General features: G+C 44.8%; 1 protein-coding gene across 8 annotated transcripts; it reads left to right on the forward strand.

Moving 5' to 3' along the window:
• The first annotated feature begins 1,830 nt into the window (after positions 1 to 1,830).
• On the forward strand, positions 1,831 to 23,872 carry LOC146044939 (protein phosphatase 1 regulatory subunit 12A-like). Of its 8 annotated transcripts, none has more exons than XM_083163608.1 (24): positions 1,840 to 2,379; positions 3,422 to 3,552; positions 5,655 to 5,773; positions 8,176 to 8,335; positions 9,106 to 9,250; positions 9,587 to 9,661; positions 10,633 to 10,718; positions 11,036 to 11,184; positions 11,608 to 11,684; positions 11,806 to 11,973; positions 12,167 to 12,243; positions 12,340 to 12,564; positions 13,717 to 13,779; positions 14,278 to 14,368; positions 14,539 to 14,700; positions 14,800 to 14,932; positions 15,412 to 15,542; positions 16,111 to 16,167; positions 16,404 to 16,423; positions 17,858 to 17,945; positions 18,269 to 18,373; positions 19,015 to 19,065; positions 19,161 to 19,211; positions 20,988 to 23,872. In XM_083163608.1, exons 1-24 carry the CDS (start codon positions 2,122 to 2,124, stop codon positions 21,072 to 21,074), a joined length of 2,709 nt encoding a protein of 902 aa, XP_083019734.1. In that variant the 5' UTR covers positions 1,840 to 2,121; the 3' UTR covers positions 21,075 to 23,872. The 8 variants fall into 8 exon arrangements, with proteins under 8 accessions (XP_083019738.1, XP_083019740.1, XP_083019734.1 ...); XM_083163610.1 differs by having other exon boundaries at positions 1,841 to 2,379; positions 13,708 to 13,779; positions 15,412 to 15,470; XM_083163609.1 differs by having other exon boundaries at positions 1,841 to 2,379; positions 11,060 to 11,184; positions 13,708 to 13,779.

The raw sequence follows: 23,872 nt of genomic DNA on the forward strand, positions 1-23,872 counted from the left end.
TCTATAGATCAGACAGTAGAAACTACACAGCGGTATTCCACCGGTATTTATTATAATCTGGGACAGCGAATCCAGCCTTTCTGCAGGATCTCACTTCCCGTCACCTATGGACGTCATCACAACGTCAAAATAAAAGTTTTTTTAAAAACTACTCATTTATCTTCTAAAGCTCAGGAAACTCGAGTTCATCACCCCTGAAGAAGTCGTGCAGCGACGAAACGCGTTGGGTCTCGACTCACCTGATATTTATACCAAAAATGTACAAACTATGCTGTAAAATTTGTCTGACATTGACCACACAATTTATGTTTTAATAAAACCATTTTATAAATTGTAAAAATCTGTACCTCACTGTTGCACCAATACACTAAGGTGGAGGTTTCTTTAATAGCGCTCTCTATATCTTTTTCTTGTACACACATATATATATATATATATATATATATATATATATATCTACACACCACAGAGAAAGAACAGGCACTCAGGGACTGCAAATCGGTGAAAAGCATGGGACCAATTTTATTCCATCATGGTCAACGTTTCTGGGTCGACACACCCCGTCGTCAGGACATATTATCTGGTGTACAGTGCAAATCTAGTGGCGTAACTAGATCCATGTGGGCCCCATAGCAAAAGTTTGTAAGGGCCCCTAATCATCACCTAATGCTGAAGAATGTATATAGAACATGATAATTTGACAGGCAAAGTAGGCCCCCTCAGCTCTGGGCCCCATAGCAGCTGCACCTATGGTAGTTACGCCCTTGGGTCCCATGCTTTTCACCGATTTGCAGTCCCTGAGTGCCCGTACTTTCTCTGTGGTATATTGAAGGTCTTCTGCAAGCAAAACTTCCAGTGGCTAGCACCGAGGCATATGCTCCGGTCCCCACTGTCTCTCCCATGTGTCACATGCTCTGTCTCTCCCATGTGTAACATACTCTAGTCCCTACTTTCTTCCATGTGTCACACGCTCTGGTCCCTGCTTTCTTCCATGTGTCACACGCTCTGGTCCCGCTGTCTCTCCCATGTGTATCACGCTCTGTCCCTCCCATGTGTAACACGCTCTGTCTCTCCTATGTGTAACAAGCTCTGTCTCTCCCATGTGAAACATGCTAGGGTCCCTGCTCTCTCCCATGTGTCACACGCTCTGGTCCCCGCTGTCTCTCCCATGTGTCACATGCTCTGTCTCTCCCATGTGTAACATACTCTGGTCCCTGCTTTCTTCCATGTGTCACACGCTCTGGTCCCCGCTGTCTCTCCCATGTGTAACACGCTCTGTCTCTCCCATGCGTAACATGCTCTGTCTCTCCCATGCGTAACATGCTCTGTCTCTCCTATGTGTAACAACTAACAAGCTCTGTCTCTCCCATGTGAAACATGCTCTGGTCCCTGCTCTCTCCCATGTGTCACACGCTCTGGCCCCCGCTGTCTCTCCCATGTGTAACAAGCTCTCTCTCCCATGTGTAACAAGCTCTATCTCTCCCATGTGTCACTCGCTCTGTCTCTCTCATGCGTCACTCGCTCTGTCTCTCTCATGCGTCACTCGCTCTGTTTCTCTCATGCGTCACTCGCTCTGTCTCTCTCATGTGTCACTCGCTCTCTCTCATGTGTAACAAGCTCTCTCTCTCTCTCCCATGTGTAACAACAAGCTCTGTCTCTCCAATGTCTCACACTCTCTGTCTCTCGCATGTGTCACACATTCTCAGTCTCTCCCAAGTGTAACAACAAGCTCTGTCTCAGTCACACACGCTCTGTCTCTTCCATGTGTCACACGCTGTCTCTCCTATGTGTAACAACAAGCTCTGTCTCAGTCTCACACGCTCTGTCTCTCCCATGTGTCACACTCTCTGTCTCTCCCATGTGTAACAACAAGCTCTCTGTCTCACACGCTCCTCTGGTCCCCGCGTTCTCCTGTCACTTCCTGACCCCACCACTCCCCCGTCCTGTCATCCCCTATGCTCCGTGTGTGACACAGGCTCGCCCCGCTCCATCTCCCTCACTGTGCCCCCATCACACGTCTCCTCCCCCGGCGGCCTCTCCTCCTCCTCCCCGTCCCTCCTCCCCACCCGCCGGCCTCTCCCGGTCCCCTCCTACCGCCTGTCCCCGGGCAGGACTCGGAAGATGGCGGCGGATGATCGGCACCGGTCGGACTCGGCTAAGGAGAAGCGCCGGGAGCAGCTGAGCCGGTGGCTGGGTTCGGAGACCGAGCGATGCCTACCCCCCGGCTCCATCCGCCGCCCTCCCCGGGTGCGCTTCGCACAAGGAGCCGTGTTTATGGCCGCTTGTTCGGCTGGAGACCGGGAGGAGGTTCGGGAACTGCTGACGGCCGGAGCCCCGATCAATGGCACCAATGTGGACGGACTGACAGCCCTGCACCAGGTACCCTGCAGGCGGGGGGCTCTTTCCAACAGCCGGCCCTGACTGTGCCTGTGTCAGCGGGTGCTTGGACCCCCCATGCCCGGAGCTTAGCACCCTATAGCCAGTCACATCCCTGCTACCCTGTGCGGGGCATCACAGCCCAGAGCCCGGCAATGCCATGTTCTGCTGTCCCAGAGCAGCGCAGCATACCCAGATATCCCAGCTCACACTCCGTATCCCACTCCTATCCCAGCTCACACTCCATATCCCAGCTCACATGCCATATACCACTCCATATCCCAGCTCACATGCCATATACCACTCCATATCCCAGCTCACACGCCATATACCACTCCATATCCCAACTCACACTCCATATCCCAGCTCACACGCCATATACCACTCCATATCCCACGCCATATCCTAGCTCCCACGCCATATCCTAGCTCCCACGCCATATCCTAGCTCCCACGCCATATCCTAGCTCCCACGCCATATCCTAGCTCCCACGCCATATCCTAGCTCACACTCCGTATCCCCTCCATATCCCCGCTCACACTCTGTATCCCCTCCATATCCCAGCTCACACTCTGTATCCCCTCCATATCCCAGCTCACACTCTGTATCCCCTCCATATCCCAGCTCACACTCTGTATCCTACTCCATATCCCAGCTCACACTCTGTATCCTACTCCATATCCCAGCTCACACTCCAGATCCCAGCTCACACTCCGTATCCCCTCCATATCCCAGCTCACACTCCATATCCCACTTCTATCCCAGCTCACACTCCGTATCCCACTCCATATCCCAGCTCACACTCCGAATCCGAGTTTACCCCCCCGTATAACTTCTATAGCATACATGTATTACTTTCCATTTCTCGGTAATAATGATATTTTGCCTCATTTAGCACCAATGTTTGTTACCCATTAAGTTCCTTTATCAGTCCGCCCCTATCCATATTCCTCACTATTAGTAATACTGATTATTCTATGTTTAACTTGATTCTCGAAACCTCCTGCATTGTCCTGGTCACTTTATCCCACTTTGCCCCCTCCAGGCCTGTATAGACGAGAATCTGGAAATGGTTCAGTTTTTGGTGGAGAATGGAGCCTCTGTGAACCAGCAGGATAATGAGGGTTGGACCCCACTCCACGCGGCAGCCTCCTGCGGCTTTGTCAGCATTGCACAGTGAGTGGCCGCATCGCCCATTGCTGTCTTGTGTAATGTCATTAGTGCATCTTTGGGAATAACTTAATTAGCTGTATCCCACTTGTGTGCACTTTGCCAGGAAATTCTGATATTTGTCCTGCGACGTTTCATTTGGCCACAATAGTCTAATATGTACATAACAAAACTTCTGTATTAGGTTGTGAATATCCTCCATGTTGTTTGATAATAAATGAATAATAGCTATGCTATTACTGGTGCCTGTCCTTGTGTTTCCCTCCTATGTCCCTATAGATTGTAAGCTTGCAGCAGGGCCCTCTAACCCCCAAGTCTGTCTGTTGTTACCCAGTTTGTTTTATCACTGTCTACTATTGTAAAGCGCAACGGAATCTGCTGCGCTATATAAGAGACTGTAAATAAGGATCCATATGTCAGGCAGAATGTCAGTTAGGACGTTTCATTTCTTATTGGTATGTGGTTAAAACAGGTTTTACCAGGGGTTTAAGGTTAACACCTTGACAGGCCTTTGACAGCCTGGTATTCTCAGTGATACACACCTAAAAATCTTGTTCGGTGATGTAGCCAGCTGCTAATTAGATATATTCCAATCCCTGGTGTCACTAAAGCAAAGATGACAATGTTGTATATTGTTTTGGTGACTTATACATACCTTATATGTATTATAGTAACATCGGAATTAAGTGTACAGTTTAATCCGTATCTGCTGTTTATGTGCTATATAAAAGAGCTGCCATTTAGGTTGCTATGTCCCTTTTCTCCATGTAAAACGTTGGTTTAATCGTTCCGTAGAACTCCGTTCACACTATAGCATTTTGCATGACATCCTCGAGCAACCTACACAACATGAGAAATGGCTCCTCCTCTCAGCAAGCCTTTTATCAGTACTATGAGGGGTTAATTTAATAAAATGGGAGTTCTGTTGAAGACGGGATGTTGCCATAGCAACCAATCAGATGCTACTTATTTATTAAGCACCTTCTAGAACAGGCATGTCCAAAGTAGGGCCCTCCAGCTGTTGTGAAACTACAAGTCCCATCATGCCTTGCCACAGTTTTGTTACTAAGGGAATGCTAAAACTATGGCAAGGCATGCTGGGATGTGTAGTTTCAGAACAGCTGGAGGGCCACAGTTTGGACATGCCTGTTCTAGAAGATAATAGAATCTGGTTGCTAAATTTAACACTAGGAACATTGATTGTGTGTCTCATAGAAAATGTACAACAGTCCAAGATTGTTTTTTTTGTTGTTGATTGTATTGTTCTGGAAAACGTTCAGGCAATCAATATGTCATGTTATTGGAACATCCTTGTCAATTATTTATATCATTTTACATATTAATATTAAAATCTATTATCCTAACTAGCATTGGATATGTTGACTTCTCAAATTATTTATTATTTATTAACAGTTTCTTATATAGCGCATACAGATTCCGCAGCGCTTTACAGAGTATAGTTGAACATTCACATCAGTCCCTGCCCCAGTGGAGCTTACAATCTACATTCCCTACCACATGTACACGCACACACAGACATTATAGGGTTAATTTTTGTTGGAAGCCAATTCACCTACCAGTATATTTTTGGATTGTGGGAGGAAACCGGAGTACCCGGAGTAAACCCACGCAAGTACAGGGAGAATATACAAACTCCGCACAGTTAGAGCCATGGTGGGAATCGAACCCATGACCTCAGCGCTGTGAGGCAGTAATGCTAACCATTACACCATCCGTACTGCCAAATAACACGATCATCATTGTAAATCTCTCCGATTTACATTCCTTACCAAAATTTACTTTACTTCTATCCAAGGAACTTTACTACTCCTTCTAATGTTGGGTAGTTTAATACAGTGGTTCTCAAACTTGGTCCTCAAGTACACCCGACAGTGCACATTTTCCAGGTCACCCAGCAGGTGCGTTCATTATTCACTGACATTTTAAAAGATCCACAGGTGGAGCTAATTATTTCACCTGTGATTCTGCGTGGAGACCTAAAAAACATGCACTGTTGAGGGGTACTTTAGGACCGAGGTTGAGAACCAGGTTGAGAACCACTGGTTTAATAAATTTTGCTATAGTTAATTGATTTATCCTCTGGGCAGGTACTTGATTTCTAAGGGCGCCAGTGTATCTATCGTGAACAGCGAAGGGGAACTTCCGCTGGATGTCTCTCATGAGAGCGCTATGGAGAAACTGCTGAAGAGTGAGATCAAAAAGCAAGGTAAAAATGTACTTTTGAATAAAAAAAAATAACAAGAAACACTCTCTCAACAGCTTTATAAGTGAACAAAATAGAAATGTAGTATCTACCACGTCTTCCTGCGTACCTAGGAATGGGATGCGGTCATTTGGTCTACTGCATTATGGTAGAAAGTCATTAGGTCGAATCCATTAGGTCGACATGCTAAAAGGTCGACATGACTCTAGGTCGACATGGGAAAAGGTCGACATGATTCTAGTTCGAAAGGTCATTAGTTCGACAGGTCATTAGTTCGACAAGGTCATTAGTTCGACATTGTCTATGTCGACATTCACAAGGTCGACATGGAGTTTTTCACTGTTTTTTGAGCCAACATGTGCCGACAGGCGGTATTTCATGCCCTACCATCCACTAGGGCGTGGTGGGAGAATAAAATAGTGTGCCGAGCGTAGCGAGGCACCGTGCCCGACGCATAGCGAGCGCAGCGAGCGATGCGAGGGGATGCAGTGCACTTTAAACTGTGTCCATGTCGACTGTGTTGACATTCAGGTAAAAAAACAGTGAAAAACCCCATGTCGACCGTGTGAATGTCGACATAGACAATGTCGAACTAATGACCTTGTCGAACTAATGACCTGTCGAACTAATGACCTTTCCACCTAGAATCATGTCGACCTTTTCCCATGTCGACCTAGAATCATGTCGACCTTTTAGCATGTCGACCTAATGGATTCGACCTAATGACTTTCTACCATAATGCAATAGACCAAATGATCCCAACCCCTAGGAATGCATGGAGACTTTGTATCTAATCAACGTATATTACAGGTAGCAGTCCAGAGTACAGTTTCTATATAGCAGAGTATATACAGTGAGCTGTAAATATCTCTGACCCTCACAAGGAACCTTCTTTATAAAGCACTTGTGGTGAAGCCTCGTTTTAGTCAGCCATTTTGTATGCTGAACCAGTACTGCTAGCAATGATGCTAGCATCTGGCGACATCACCAGATTTCTTTGAGAACCATTTTCATTAACCAAGGCCAATGTATGAATCGGCGGTTCTTACTGAAATGGTAGATACCAGGCGCTGTTTGAGCAGTTCGAAATGGGCTTATCCTGGAAAAATTAAGACCTGGATCACCTTTTATGGCAAGCATGTCCAAACTATGGCCCTCCAGCTGTTGTGAAACTACAAGTCCCATGATGCCTTGCCAACAGTCTTGCTATTAGGGAATGCTAACACTATAGCAAGGCATACTGGGATGTGTAGTTTCACAATAGCTGGAGGGCTACAATTTGGACATGCCTGTTTTAGGGCCTAAATAACCCTTAGATTCTTTGCAACCATTTTGATGAAGGAAAAGTTTTTCTCCCGTAGCAGGAGCATGGATATATAAATTACTGTATTAACTGTTACCGTTTAACGTTTATATAATAAAAATATAATTTTAATTTTTAATTTAACCCCTTGAGTGGTGGGTTTTGCTGGGGCAGGACAAACCTACCAGGGCAGGTTTGTCCTGCCCCAGCAAAACCCACCACAGGACTTTGTAGGCTCCCCTCCCCTCCCTCACCTCTGCTCCGGCGTTCGTACGCCGGAGCTTCCATGCCGCCGCTGCGCTGTCCCCCCTTCCTTTGCCGGCGACTGTCACTTTCAGCAGTGATGTCGGCGGCAGGCTGGGGGATGATCGCGGCGGCTCGGAAGTACTCGGGTGCCTGAGCGCTCCCGAGTCCCCCCGAGCCGCGCCGACCATTCCCGAGCCTGCCGGCAACGTCACTGTAAAATGAGTGACGGGCGGCTAGCGGGGCGGGAGGCAGGGGATCGCTGCCGCCGGACCAAAGCAAGGGGACTGGGGAGGGGGACTGGGGGATTTGTGGCGGGGGTTGGGTACTAGAGGTGCTGCGCCAGTGGTGCACACCTGGACACCACTGGCGCGCACCTATTGTATGTTAATGGTATGCCCGGAGATTTTCCGGGATAGCCCGCTGCAGCAGCGCAGCTGAGCCCGGAAAATCTCCGGGCATACCACTTAAGTGGTTAAATTATAATTTTTTTTTACTATAGTGCTCTTTCTCCAATAGGACTCAAGGTGCTTAACAGATAGAATGAATGTAATACAGTAAAGGAACAATGAAGTAGAGAAAAGCATTTCATAAACTGTACTGAAAGGAATTACAGAAATGCTTGAGTAAATAGGAAAGTCTTGAGTCTGTTTTTGAAGGATTCTAGAGGGGGGGAGGGGTCTCTTGAACTGTTCTGGGAAGTTAGTCCCATAGAATTAGGGCCACATGGCTAAAAGCTCGACACCCAGATGAATTATGGGGGATTCTAGGTACTGCTAAGAGGCCTTCATCTACAGATCTCAGTACTTGGCTGGAACAGTATGGAATATCATGTTGAGAATGTGCTCCTATACCGCAGGTGTGGATCTTGACTCTGCGCGGAAGGAGGAGGAGGAGATCATGCTGAGAGACGTGCAGCGCTGGCTGAACAATGGGAAATACGAGGATGTCAGACATCCAACCACGGGGGCTACCCCTCTGCATGTAGCTGCAGCAAAGGGCTATACAGAAGTTATCAGGTGAGCTGGCGGGAGATCTAATGCAGTGTTTGCCAGCCTCAGTTCTCACGGCACATTAACAGTCCAGGTTGTATTGATATCCGTGCTTAAGCACAGATGGTTAAATCTAAAAAAAAAAGCAAGGTTCTAATTAAGTCACCGGTTCTCAAATATGGCTATCCTTAAAACATGGACTGTAATGGCCTTGAGAGCGATGATTGAGATCTCCCGATCTAATATACTATATACATTCTGAGGGCATTGTTAATACATGTGTAGGTATAGTTTAAGATGAAGGCAAAAGGGGAAGTGGTTGAAAGGTCTGCAGGCCCCAGGCATGGAGAGCAAAGCAATATGCTAATTGGGGGTCCATGTTGACCAATGTTGATATTAGCACAAATAATGTGAAAAACTCATGTCGACCTGACACTGTAGACCTTTCAGTCCACACCTGGGAACATGTTCCTGGTATGGTATGAAGGAATTTAGGAAGTGGGATGGGAAATGTTGGGTAATTATCCATCCATTAAAATAACGTGAAAAACTCATGTCGACCTAGTGCATGTCCACCTTTTGTTGACCTCCTATTGACTGTCTACCTAGACACAGTATACCTTTCAATCCACACCTGGGAACATGTTCATGGTATGAATGAATCAAGGAAGTGGGATGGGAAATGTTGGGTAATTATCCATCCATGACCCTTCTCATTTCTCTAATATCCCAACCATTATGTATCTCATCATCTACCATCTCTTCTGCCTCTCTCTCATTCTTCATGTCTATCTCAGGCTACTCCTACAATTGGGGTTTGACGTGGACTCCCGTGACTTAGATGGTTGGACTCCTCTGCACGCGGCCGCTCACTGGGGCCAGCAGGATGCATGCCGTCTCCTGTGTGAGGCTCTCTGTGACATGGAGACTGTCAACAAAGTGGTGAGGGGGTCAGCGGTCTCCTCACACTATACACAGACTGCTTCTGCCCCCTGGCACTGCCATGGCTGGTCTTCGGCACTTACGCAATGTTTCTCATGTGCGTCTGGTCTAGGTGTCCTCCTGGCTGCTTCTACTGTGTCTTGCTCCAGCGTTCTTCACTTCTTTTCCCCCTTTATACATTCTTGTTGCCTATTTTTTGTGTGTTTCTTGACTGTTTTAGCACTTTGTCTCTCGCTTCTTGAGTGTATTGGCTTACTGTGGCAAGATGTTCTGTCTGTTGTTTTGTAGTCTGTTGTGTCCAAAACAAATCCTGCAATGTCTTCTCAACTCTTGTAGGGTCAGACGCCTTTTGATGTTGCAGATGACAGTTTGGAGTCTGTGATGGAGGAGATGAAGAACAAGCAGAGTGTGGTGAGAGCACGTTGGGTCCATTTTGGGGGGAGTCGAGATCTAGCACACAATAGTAGTGTGGCCAATTCCAAGTGGCATATGAGTTACGAACATGGCATTAAGTGCTAACATCCGCCTGCATCTGTGCGACCACACTGCTCTTGCCATTATTTTTGTCCATGCGCAATTTCACCAGCTTTATGCCTTTTGCTAGAGATCAAAATAAATAAGGATAGAAGAACTGCGCAGACCATAGACAGACATACATACAAATATATTTAAAAAATGACTGATAAAGCCCTCAGGAATTGGGAGCGAAACACGCAGTGGCACACCTTTCGTCTGTGTGCACTGTCTCTGCTTGTGAGAGTTTGAAACACCATGCTTACAGTTCTCTAATCAAGGAGCGAGATGCCTCTGTTTGCAGCAGGATTGGTAAAATGAGCAGTGTGCATTGAGTCCTGCAGTGTATTCTAGGACATGTAGTTCCACTGCTCTCCACCTAGAATAACAATATCGGCTGTTCAGAATCCTATAAATTGGGACAGTTATTTATTATTTATTTATGTATTAATTTATTACTATACACTTAATACCAACATGATGTACTGGGCATAATAGACTATGAATTTATATGGTTAAATTATATATATTTATTTTTTCTTGATTAATTGTATGTTTAGAAATTAGAGATATTAAAATTATATTCTTTTATACTGTTCATATTGTCTTTGGACTGATAAGCGCAGATCTATTATCCTTTTTTTATTTTGCTGTGTCATTTTTCCACGTTTAAATTTTCTAACTATATAATATATATTCACGTTACATATACCAACATATTATATTCTCAGTCTTTATGATTTATTAGGTGTATACTTTTTACTGTAATAGCACCGAGGAACCTTTTTCAGTCCGAATACTGAGCATGTGCACAATGAAAACACGCAAGCTCCCCTCTGACCATTTTGCCTTCCTGTATTTATTTCCAGTTACGCTTGGAGAAGATGAAGAATGCGCCGCAGATTATGTCTCAGACAAGTCCCCCCAACCAGAATCCAGCGAGCAGAACAAGGAGGTCTGTGCCAGACATGCGGTGTTTGTGTGCTGAGTGCAAATATGTTGGAATGAAAAGCTGTTGCATGGTGATTGTTCTTGATGGGTGCGAAGATCACATTTTGGGTCATGGAGTGTGTCACGGTGGAGGTGTTGTACGTCACTGTTGTTTTGGACCACTTGGTTGTGTGTCGTGCACTGATCAGTGTCACAAGGGTGTTTGTGGTGCACTGCAAAATGAGCTTGGAGTTTTCTCACTGTGTGCTGAGTGGTGTGCTATCCCGGGCACTGTGAGCACTGACCCCCGCACGCTCCCTGCTCCACCCCTTTTTCAAATAGGAGTTCTATTTCTCGTCTGAGCAGCCAGGAAAAGGTGGCACTGCGTGTACAGGACAAAGAGCGCAGTGCACAGCCGCTCGTCAAAACTGTGCCCACCAGCCAGCCTATCGCTTCCAGTTCTGAGGAGTCCGGTTCTGATGCGGAATCAGGTGAACATGCACTTCCCTCTCCTCTATTTCCCTTCTACCATGGGGCTCTTAATATTAATCATGAACTCCATCATGCCCTTCCCCCTCATCCCTACAACATTGACTTAACATGACTACTTGTGTGATGGAACATTAGGGAAGATCGGCTGGGCGGCATTTACCTGTTTGCAGCCTAGCAAACTGGTCTGAATCAGGCCCATTGTGCGCTTCCCTATTCACTGCTCGGACATATGAAGCTGCTATAATGGTAGCTGATATTAGGAATTAAATGGCCATACAGTGTTCTATAGAAGCTACGCTTATCTTGTTTTTTCCTTAAGGGTTCCTCTTGCCCTCTTTTATTACATTTTTATAAACCTTTTTCTTTGTTTTTGCCGTTTTCGCTTTCCCATTGATATCTTTACTTTTTTTTTTCTTTTATAGAGAAAGTAAAAGCTCAAGAACGGATTAATAATTTGAATAATCAATTAAGGAACTTGTCGGGAACAGCAGCAAAGAAGGTGAGGAGGGGAAAAGGGTGGGAATGATGACTCTTTCCATTCCCGATCATCCTATACAACACTACCAGAGGATGACCATGGTGGTTAGCCCAACGTCTTACATGTATACTGCTATCCGTAGACCCCTGCTGTCCAGGATCAGGAGAAATCTGAGCCGTCCTTAGGATCATGGCGGGCCTCCCTTAGGAAGACTGGTAGTTCTGGCACTCTGAGCTCTGGCACAGCTGCCGAAGAAGGTCGGAGAGCAGCGTTACCTAAGTCTGCCTCCAGCTCCCAGCTAGCAGACAGAGTGTGTATCCAGTAGGACTCTCTCTGACCATCTAATACACTTGCTTCTCTTTCATAACTGTTTCTTTTCAGCTTGACAGCCTACTCAATTGACTTTACCATTTCTCTAGCAATCTAAACTCCTTCCAACCTGTCCACCGTTCATGTTGTTTGTGTTTCCCATCATCCTCTGACACTGGCTTTGTGTCTTGCAGGAGAAGACAGGGGCTGAACTTCGGTTAGCACGGGTTCTTCCAAGCCAAAAACTGCTAACTAACCAGGAAAATGTGAGGTGAGAACACAGGGTTAAGTGTGCCAAAGAGGAGCATAGATTTTGAGACATAAAAAAATACTACTGTTATTGACCGGTTTCTTTTTTGTTTGAAAGGGAGCCTCAATTTGTCCGGGGGTCGTACACTCGACAACGGAATAACGAAGACGAAGGACTCGGATCCCTCCGTAGGCAGAGAGGAGATCCTCTGACTACAAGGACTGAAACCTCCCTCTCTAGACGAGAGCCCTTAACACCTAAACCTGAAACCCCTGTGACGACTGGGAATACTGTGCCTGCTAAAGTAGATACAACCAGTTCAGTGACCAATTCTATTGGAAGGTAAAAATGGACTTATGGGTTGCTTCAAATGGGTGCCTTAAGAATAGCACTCGGACAGAGTAGAATCACATCTTACGCTGGTCATACATGGGATCCAGGAGTCCCAATCCTCCTCACATTGATGATCGGAGATCTCCCGGGGATTAAAATCATGTTTTTGGTTGGAAATCCTGTTTGATTTTACCGGTCCCCCAACCAAGCCAATGTCAAAAAAAGGGAAATGCTCAGACTTTGTCTAGGCATTTCAACCCTGCAAGCTAGCAGGGTTGAAATGCCTAGACAAAGTCCTGTGATTTTTGGCCAGGACCCATTCACACCAGCATTAGACCCGGGAATCTAGGCTGGTTTGAAAGCGCCCAACCCAGGAATGCCTTACATGATCCCGGTACCAAATTCCCGGGTATGTTCCTGCATTTTCTGGTGTGAAAGGGGTATAATCATTACAGTGTCGTTAGATTTTATTCTTGTATCCCTTTCACCCTACACCTCAGACCTGGGTAAATTGCTGGTTTCCTGACATGTCAAGGTACAGTGTGAAAGCACCAAAACTTATAACCCGGGTTGACCAACCTGGCAATTTGACCTGGGTTATAAGAAGGGTTAAACTCGGGTCACCTTCTCTATTATGGGGGACTCAGGTTTAATGTGTAAGCGCCGGACCAGGTTGGGATCGAGGACTTGGGTCCGAACCGGCTTAGCAGTCTTAGAGGGGAAGAAGTTCTAGAAACAATGATACATCATTCATTAGGTCAGACTACAGATGGAAAAAGGTCCTTTGCAGATAGACATTGGATTGTGCGCTAGATCGTGCTAGAAACAGAGACTACAAGTAAAACCTTGCCTACCAACTAATCCTGGTCCCGTAAAGCTGTAACGATTATGAACGTGTGACTTTAAGGATTGCTGGCAGCCACCTCTGTGATAACTTCGAGCCAAATCTACTATCGGCATGTTTACCAAGATGCCAGTTTGCAGTTTGGTGGGACTAAAGGGGCAGGAATATTAAATGCATACTATACGCCTTGTTTTGTTTTTGAAAATATTGCAGTTTTTGTTATTTAAAAAAAAAACTCCTTTGAAAACTGTCAAGTAAATTGGGCCCTTAGCATTTTTGTTTTTTAATTCTTATTGTCACTTTTCTAGAAATGAAAGGACTACATCTACAAACTGCGAGCCAGTAACCACCACCACCACCGAAACCAGAGAGAGGCGCAGGTAAGAGGCATTGTCCTGTCTGTCAGAACTTGGTTGGCAAATCTCGGGATCAGTGGTATCCCGGGATTTGGCCCCCAAAATGCTAGGATTTCAATCCTGGGATTGGAGCTCCCAATCCTGGGATTTCGGGACAGTCTACCTGCTCAGATGCTGCCCGTCTTCTCCCGTCCCTGGCAGTACAGTTCTGTGCAGCATGACCAGATCAAAGGTCCCAATGCGCAGGCTGGACAGCCCGCCCCAATCTTGGTGCGCTGCCTGCCCACCCCTCCTGCCGCATCCTCCATGCCCAGATCCCGCCCACCCAGCTCCCGGCTGTACCACCTAGCTCCCGGCCGCACCGCAAATCTAAGTAAATATACGGGGTGGCCGGGCAGGTTTAATCTATTAGGGAAGGGAATCCCGGGATTAAAAAAATACCGTGGGATTGGCTTCCTTAGTCAGGACACATCTGTACACGTTGACCTGCTAGAGAAGGGTTTTTGAATGTTGTATCTTCAGGTCTTACCTGACTCCTGTGAGAGATGAGGAAGCTGAGGCTCAACGAAAGGCAAGGTCTCGCCATGCACGACAGTCCCGTCGTTCCACTCAGGTTAGTAGATAGAATTGTTTTTCAACTATTTCTACAAATACATCTTGTCTCGGTCACGTGGATTGCACCATTTGTTAAACAATTTCTAAATTTTACTCAATAGGATCTTGCTCATTGCCTTGAAAACCTCTGGCCCATTTTCATCGGCTTTGAAATTCCTCTTTTTGCAGGGAGTGACACTGACGGATCTGAAAGAGGCTGAGAAGGTCATCAAAGGACAGCAGGAAAATAAAGTAGTAGAATCCGAGCCAGCAAAGAATCAAACTAAAGAGGACACTAGCAAAGACAACCAGACAAAAGCAAGGAGCAGTCGTGCGACTAGTGACGATGGGGTGAGTGGTCTTGTCAGATCCAGATATTGTAATCTAATCTGTTTCTATAGAGTTGAGGTGAAGACGAGTAATTACCGTGGATGTGTTCTGATTTTGCAGGCCGAGGTGAGCTGGAGGGCTCGTAACGCTAGTTTGCAGAAATCTGATCTTTTAGGAATAACCACTCCAGAACCAACGCCGACCTCCTCGGGTTCCCATAGGCGAGGTGTAGGGCAAAGTTTAGAGAGCAAAGGTGAGTTCTTGGTAGAGCTCTTAGGCTATTGGCCTAATTCAATATTGTCCTCGAATGCAATTGCGATCTTCTCGGCTACGGAATGGAAACATTGCAAAGACATTCGTAATTGCCTACACGTTCTATACACAAGAATGTATATGCTTCATAGACTGAACAGAGACAATAGATACGCAGGCATATATTTGTATGGATCAGCTAACCTCTGAAGGCAGATACACACCCCGAGAACGGCAATGACACGTCACTGTTTTGCTTAATCACTCCCCTTAACTCCCAGTTGACTCCTCAAACTGTGTCTTCCTGTCACTTTGCAATGTAAACCTCGTGGCTATTGGGATCCTAGCTGCACTTTTGCGCATGCTCATTGCGATCGTGACATATGCGCATCCTGCCGGTAATCTATCCGCTGCGAGAAAGTCTGGAATTAGGCCCTATTTCCAGGAAACAAATATTTTAAAGTTGATTGTTATCCACAGAGATGCAGAAGTCCCAGGAGGACGAGAAAGAAAGTGATGAGAAAGGTGGGAGGAACAAGGTAGGTGTGCGGGATCGGAGGCGGCCACGAGGGAAGAGGAGATCTACCGGCGTTCCATTGACTACTAGAGATGTAAGACTTGAGACCTCTGAATTGTAGCATGGCCAATACCTGTATGAGAACACTTTATGGTATAATCCTAAATGGTATAGAAGAGGGCATGGGGTCTGTACAGTTGCAGATTGTCTATTAAATCTGTGCAATTTCCATGATAAATACAGAAGATCTAATACTTTTTTTAGACCCGGTATAATATTTAATTTCACCTCCCATGAGAAAGCCGTATGGCAGCTCACACTTACACCTGTATTTTAATGACGGGAACCAATTGCATCTGTTAAGTAGCCACTTTGTTTGCTAAAATCTAATAGCGGCAGTGACGCAACCAGTCTGTTGGCTGGCATAATGGCCCTTATTCTGGTTCACTCGCAGAGGCAAATTCCTTCTCAAATGGACAAAACCACGTGCACTGCAGGTGGGGAAGATGTAACATGTGCAGAGAGAATTAGATTTGGGTGGGGTTTGACCCAGCCACACACATTTTGTTACGACCCACTTTAATGGCTGCATCCACTAATCGTGGCTGGGGTGCTTTTCAAGCTGTGGCAGGGTTTGAAGTATCACTCTGTATCTTTTGCAGAGCGATGGAGAAGATTCAGAAGAGGAGGATGGGGTGGAGGAGCGTCCAAAAGCTCAGGTGCATGGACATTCATATTACCTTGCGTATGTTTGTGACTTGTATGTATTTGGGGGGGTACTTAGTAATACTTTTATATCTGTTTTGTGCTGCGTGACTCTTCTGCTCTTTAATGGGTAAGTGAGCTGCTAGGAATTCTATATTAGATGCTTCTGCCATAAGCAGAGGTAATAGGCGTAAATACCCTAGTGCCTATCCAATGTGTGACAGTGTGTTTCTTGTATGTTTCCTCCTAGGTAGATGGACTTAGCTCTCGGTAAGACATTTTTATTTAATGCTGATCTTCTTTACTACTTCGTATTTCTACAGTTGTGAGTTCTGAAGCCCTGTACACAGTTGTCTACAAAATGAGCGTCATGGCTCATATCGCCCAGTGTGTACGCCCCTGACATTGGACAATGCGCGAGTTGTTCACGACCTGCTCAGTCTTCTGTGCCTGTACAGATGAGGGAGAGGATCGTTATCGAGGGCTGTCGTTTGTCGCCCGCCGGCATTGCCAATTGTGTATGCACATGCCGATATCGGCAGCAGTGTATATCGCACAGTGTGAACGGACCTTCAGAAAGCAATCATGTGGTGGGAATGGCAGCCTAGAATCACGCCTTTAGATAAAAAGTCTGAAACTCTGAAGAAAGGCTGTAACACTGTTATATCTAGGACGGGTTCCAATGTATAGGGCGGCCGTGTCTAAAATAGATTGACTCCATATGGTCAACATACTTTAGATTGACATGGTCTGAAGGTTGACAGGTAAAAGATAGACAGTGGTTAAGGTCAACATGCCCAAAAGATCGACATTATTATTATTATTATTATTATTACTAAACAAGTTTTTGCATTTTTTTTTTTTTTATGATTTTCCAACTCTTGCTTGATTTACTTTCCACATTGACTACAATTGGGCATAGTTACCTTTTGGTGAGCGTAGCAAGCAACCTTGGCCAAAGCTTTCGGAGCGGTTGCATTTCCACTGACTGAACTTTAGATATATTTAAACCTATAATATGACACCTAAAGAAACAACATTTTTTTGTGTCCGACCTTTATGTCCCCATTGAGCTAATGCAGGGGTGGCCAGAATGGTCCTCGAGATCTACTAACGGTCCATGTTTTCCGTATCACCTAGCTGGTTCACAGGTGCAGTCAGTACTAACTGTCAAATTTTCAAACATGCTGCATCCATTCCTACTATAGATCCACCGGCTTCCTAACACACATGAACTGCTGGTAGATCGTGTGGACAAGTTTTGCCACCCCTGGTCTACTGCATGTTGACCATATGAGTTAAACTAATGACTATTCTAGACCCTTGATGGCTAACTTGACACTTCAGCTATTATTGGACTACACATCCCAGCATGCTCTGCATCCGATTTTGCATGGCCAAGTAGCAAAACTGATGCAGGGTATGCTGGGATGTGTAGTTCAACAACAGCTGGAGTGCCAAGGTTAGCCATCAAGGATCTAGACAGTGTAGATCATCTATACCTCACCTATGTAGAGCTTCCATGCTAATTTTCCAGAGCATAATGTATAGACGTATACTATTGTATATGCTAAGTATGCCTATACACTGAGATGCTATGGTGTCTGACTTTGGACTTTATATTCAATGTTTTGTATTATCAAACTGTTTCATTAATGTGTCGGAATAGTTCTGTACCGCGCATTGACTAAACCTATTTGACAGGGCTGAGAGAGTCTCTAATGCGCACACTGCAAGCCATATAGAAGCCGCGATAGCCGCTGAGCACAGGGACACGAAAGACTTCAAAAAAGTAAGTTCTGGGCACCCAAACTCTGATGTTGTGTGGGATATGTAGATATAGCATATAGTTGTGTATTGTAATATGCTTGTGTGCAATAGTTTGAAGGCGGCCAACCTTATCTTTAGTTTCAGTCCTGCTTGCCCCAAGAATAGCTGGTGCCCTCTAACCTATAATTCTTCTGTGGCTTGGCTTTTGTCACTCAATCTTATGTTCCCCACACATTCAGAATTATGTGCTCCGGCCCAGCTAGGTCCTGAGGCTGCTTCATTAGATGTGTGTCCTGCAAATATTTGCCCTTGCTCTGTGTTTATTTGCATGTTCTTTTGCTCCAGCTGTATGAAGACTTGATGAGAGACAACGGACGTCTCCGCTCCCAGCTGCTAAATACCCAGAACTTGGTGAATGAGACAAAAGCAGAGTTAGAGAGAGCCACCCAGGTGAGTGCAAAATATACAGTGGGTGTCCAAAATGATCCGTTTCATACTTACTGGATATGGAGAGAGGGAGCTGTGAAGGCAGGAGCAATATCAGAGCTTCTGATTCCATACTGTCCCACCCGATTACTGCGATCTGTAGATGAAGGACTTTTATCAGTACCTAGAATCTCCCGTAATTCATCTGGGGGTCGAGCTTTTAGCCATTCAGCTCCGACTTTACTTCCCCGCACAGTTGGAGAGGCCCCCACTCTAGAATGCTTCAAAAACAGACTCAAGACTTTCCTGTTTACTCAGGCATTTCCTCCATTCTCTTAAGTATTATTTATGAAAAGCTTTTCTGTACTTCACTGTTTCTGTACTGTATTACATTCATTCTATCTGTTAAGCGCCTTGAGTCCTATTGGAGAAAGAGCGCTATATAAATACATCTATTATTATTATTATTATTATTTATTAGTGCCGGGTAGTTTGAAATATCAGTTAAGTTCTACATACAGGATGTGTAGATAAGTTGTAGCGAGCAGGTATAATGTATCACTGGAGGGTTACCGCCGTCTTATTTACTGGCTGCATTGGAGACTACAGATTATACAGAACTAATTGTACTCTCTAAAAATGAAATGTTTGTTTTTGTTCCCCAGAGGCAGGAAAGAAGCGTTGACAGATCCTTTCTCATTGACACGGAGAAAAAGGTGTGGTTTTATGATTACATAGAAACACGGTGCTGGGTCCCTTCATCTTGTGGTGTTTGTTATTCATGGCACTTTTCCCCTCTTCTCTGCGATAGGAAAAGGTCATCCTGGAGCGTAGATTATCTGAACTTCAGGACGAACTCAAGGTGAGAGAAGTCTACTATTTTCCCCAATTGCAGTCACCGTTTTTAAAAAGGATTTGTGAGCTCCTATATTAGCAATCCCCTTGCAGGCAATGGCTGTGGGTAAAACTACATGGAAAGCTGAGCTGGTTCCATGTCGGCTGTGTCGACATTCGGGGAAAAAGTGAAACATATCGACCTTTTGACTGTCGACCTAATATGTGTGTCGACCTTAGCTATGTCAACCTTTAGTGGTCGACCCAATGCATATCGACCTAGGAGGCGGCACTCCAAAAATCTTGAAAATAGCTTTTTAGTGCAAAAAGATCAAATAGATGACATAGGGGGTTGTTCTGATTCACTCGGAAAGGCAGAATCACTGGACAAAACCATGTGCACTGCAGGTGGGGCAGATGTAACATGTGCAGAGAGAGTTAGATTTGGGTGTTTTATTGTTTCTGTGCAGGGTAAATACTGGCTGCTTTATTTTTACACTGCAATATAGATATCAGTACACACCCCACCCAAATCTACCTCAGTCTGCACATGTTACATCAGCCCCACCTGCAGTGCATATGGTTTTGTCCATTAGAAAGTGATTGTGCCTTTCCGAGTGAATCAGAATAACCCCCATAGTGTACAGTCAAAGTTTTAGGGACGTTACAGCCCTTTTTTAAGACACCCATGGAAACATGCAGACAAGAAGAATAAGTGTAATCAAATACCTTAAATAGGCAAGGATTCCACCATTCTAGGACAGGCCAGGCAGGCAGGCAGCGTGTGGGCATCCGGTGTGCGTTTCCGGGTCCCCTGCTACTGACGTCATTCTCCCTGTGTCGGGTTGCCATAGAAACATGGAGGCGAAGACTGCATCTGCCTCACCGGCCTTTGACTCACAAAGTATCAATAGGTATACTATGTGTTGAAGATCAACCAAATACCTTAATATATATTAAGCATGGGCATGCAGCAAGTATATGCACTGGTAGTGTACTGAGATTCATATACTGTACTATGAACACCCTAGAACCTAAATAAGACATACGTAAAACTGAAAATACATATAACGCTGAAAAACGCATACCAAGAAAAATAGTAGTATGAAAATATATGTATGTGTGTGTGTGTGTGTGTGTGTGTGTGTGTGTGTGTGTGTGTGTATGTATATATATATATATATATATATATATATATATATATGTACACACACTATAGGTTAAAGGATCTGACTCTCCTAACATACATTAAATGCCCCGGGTGCCCGCAACTGGTGAGTTTTTACCTCCGTAGACAACTGGTGAAAAAAGTGGCAGAAGTCGATTCATTAGTACTATATTTCTATCCAAGATGTGATCCATCTCTCTCGCAATCGAAATAAGGAATGTTTGGACAACATGACAGCGGGTGTCTGAATAAGCTGGCATCGTGTCAGTGCCCAATTTAATAACGCAGCACTTTCGTCAGGTCATAGCAAAACAAGAGCATGTTTTAAGTGTTGTTGTTATGACCTGACGAAAGTGCTGCGTTATTAAATTGGGCACTGACACGATGCCAGGTTATTCAGCCACCCATTGTCGTGTTGTTCAAACGTTCCTTGTTTAGATTGCGAGAGAGAGATGTAGCAAATCTTGGACAGAAATAAAGTACTAATGAATCGACTTCTGCCACTTTTTATAGCCAGCCCGTAACATGACAGTTGGAGCTGACTGGCCGGTACTTTCTCTAGCTTATTGTTGATCCTGTTTATGCAGCATACATCTAAGATTCTTTTTCTTCCTCCTTTTCTCCCTCTTCCCACAGGTTCTCGGAGACCTAAAGGCTGACAACCAGCGCCTGAAAGATGAGAATGGCGCTCTAATCAGAGTCATCAGTAAGCTGTCTAAATAGCTGCCTCAGGACTGCTCCGTTACCTGCTCTCTCTCGCGTTTCACCCCATTGCGACGGACCAGGTGGACATACAGAGAATGATACAGGGAGCTGGGGTGTAAAGGATGTGTGTTAAGCCCCTCCCCTTCTATCACCTCACCCCTTTTCCGCTCAGCCACCTCAGACTGTCTGGAAATTGTCACATTGGAGGCCATGTTGCCTTTTTTGGAGCATTGCTGTAAGGCCAAGACCACCTGTAGAGATGAGGATTTAATACCTGTATTTTACAAAAAAGAAAACAAAAACAAAAGATCACGGCGCATTGAGACCTACCGGGCTGTTTTCGGTACCGTCTGTGACAGCTGTTTGGTTTGGAGAACTAAAACTTCTTCAGAGGGGTAATATTCACCACCGCTCTCTTGGCAATACCTGTTGACGAGAGCTGAATTTTAAGAATATATTTTCTGTATAGGTTTTTGTCAGACACAACAAAACGACCTTCGACCTTTAAAGAGTCCAACTTTATAAGACCGCATTCCTCACAGATCTACATAACCACTGGAGAGCCCAGAACCCAAAACTAAACAACAATGCAGTTCAGGTACAAAATCTTAACTGGACAAACAAAAAACACTTGTATCCGTCACTGTGGATGAAACCCCCTTGATATGGAGTACTATGGAATTCTGGGAGAGGGACACAGACTGTGGAATGCATGTAAGGTGACTTGGACCTTTGATGTAAGGAGGTGGCTGCTGTGTCCTACTCCTTGTATGCACAGCGAGATGATCACAGGATGGAGTACAGAGGCCTGAGAGGGGTGAGCAACATTTGACCAGCCGGATCCAACGTTTGGGAAGTGCACAAATTTGTACGATCGTGTTTTTTGGTTTTAGTTTGTTGTTTCCAAAGTGTTTTTCTCTTATGCAACTGCTGTCACGACGTTGAGATAAGCTGCCGGTTATGGGTAGGTAACACAGTACCTTTTTTTTTTTTTTCATGAGCACATTTGCAACACTAAACTCCAATTGCATTATTTTCCCCACTTTTGTTAGATTTTGTTGTTGTTGATAAGGGAGAGAGGATTTTATTTATTTTATATATAAATATATTTTAATTTTTTTGGAGCAGAGTGGCAGTAATAACTTTTGTATCCGTGAAACGATTGCATACCAGACACCCCCCCCCCATCCTAGTGTTTGAGATTATAGGATAGCTACTACAGCAGGATCTCCTTTCGTTTTATGCTCTACTCAAGCTAGTAGATTTGTTTGATGCCCTCTTTTCCAAGTTCACCTGGTTTGTCAGGCAGCTGAAGCCCAGCCACTGTGGGCGAGTGTCTAGACTTTAGTGGACAGATCTGTTTTTAGAAAATACTTGTATTTTTGTTATAGTAAATTTCCCGAAATACCGGTCCACACATGGCTAGAAATCGGTAAGACGAGCCAAAAAAATAAAATAACAGAACAAAAATGCCAACAGCCACACCAGGTTTAAGAGGGGAATATTTTTGAAAACTAATGCACAGGAATTAAAGGTCAAGAGTGGGAGACGGACCAAGTATAAACCAATCAGCTCCTAATTTTTCAAACACCGCCTGTAAAGTGGCAGTTAGAAGTTGATTGGTTGGTACTCTTTCTCTCTGCACCGTTTGATCTCTCTCTCCCCCCAGGCGCTTTTTTTATTTTTTGTAGTACAATATAGAAAATGAAAGCAGATTCCTGATTGGATAATCTTTGCCGCAATGCACTTTCTCTGCATCAGTTTTCATGAAGGTCCATGATTAATAGTGGCCTCTCTCACAAATATGCTACGTTCAGTAACCCATTCCGCCTGTTTGGGTGATACGTTTCAAGCCGTTAAGAGAGATAAAAATTAACCAACCAGCATCAATCATTTTATAGCCTGTGTTTGAAAAATGACAGTTATGCGCCAAATGATTGGTTCTCGAAGGCTTGATACATCTGCCTTTTTATGTGGTTATTACTTCATTTCCTGTAATAGACTCTACAAACAGTAAGACTCTAATGCTGAATTGGGTGCAATTTGGGTATTTCTTTAGCAGAAAAGTGGTTAATCTGTGACCAGGCAGAAATTTGTCCCTGTTCCCAAAACATAGAGGGAAATAAATTCTTTATGCTGGGAGCAGAGCAGTGAGAAAAAACAGGAGGCTGGAATGTAACGCGCGCTCTGGCACCGAACCAGCTGAGAGACATACGGGGCTGGATAGGCGAGGCTCGTACTCCCTGGGATCTCTACAGCCTTTCCTGATGCTTCTCCCCAATCTCCCTCCTCCTCAATCAGTGTGCACCGTATTCGACTTCTGCCTGTGGTTTTTTTTTCCCACTCACGTGTTATTATTACTTTGTGCAATATATTATATTTATAAATTGTTTTAACAAACACTGCGTTTTTGTTCAAGTTGCAGTACTGCCTTTTTTTTGCTTTTGATTTTGTTTATATAATTTATAAATGCACTGTTTTTATTTTGCAAGGCACTCATTTGTGTGTGTGTGTGTGTTTGCTCATTTGCCAACAAAGTTCCGTCTCCGTTTGTCATGTGACCCTTCCCAGATTCAGTCCTTCCGTGTCCAACACAGGCATTGTCATGCTTTGACACTCCATCTTGTAAAATGAAATTGTTACTTTGTCATGTGGAGTGCCAAGGGTTATCCATACCTGGCGGAACCTGAATTATGTATCCCATTCCATTAGTATCCTCTTGTGTAAGTATGTCCTTTACAGCCTTGTGTGTCTTATTGGTGATGGGATATCCTCTCATCACACCAAACCTACAAATAAACTCACTTTGAAACCTA

Source organism: Crinia signifera, chromosome 11 (assembly GCF_055691185.1).
Source record: "Crinia signifera chromosome 11, ASM5569118v1, whole genome shotgun sequence".
NCBI classification, from domain to species: Eukaryota; Metazoa; Chordata; class Amphibia; order Anura; family Myobatrachidae; genus Crinia; species Crinia signifera.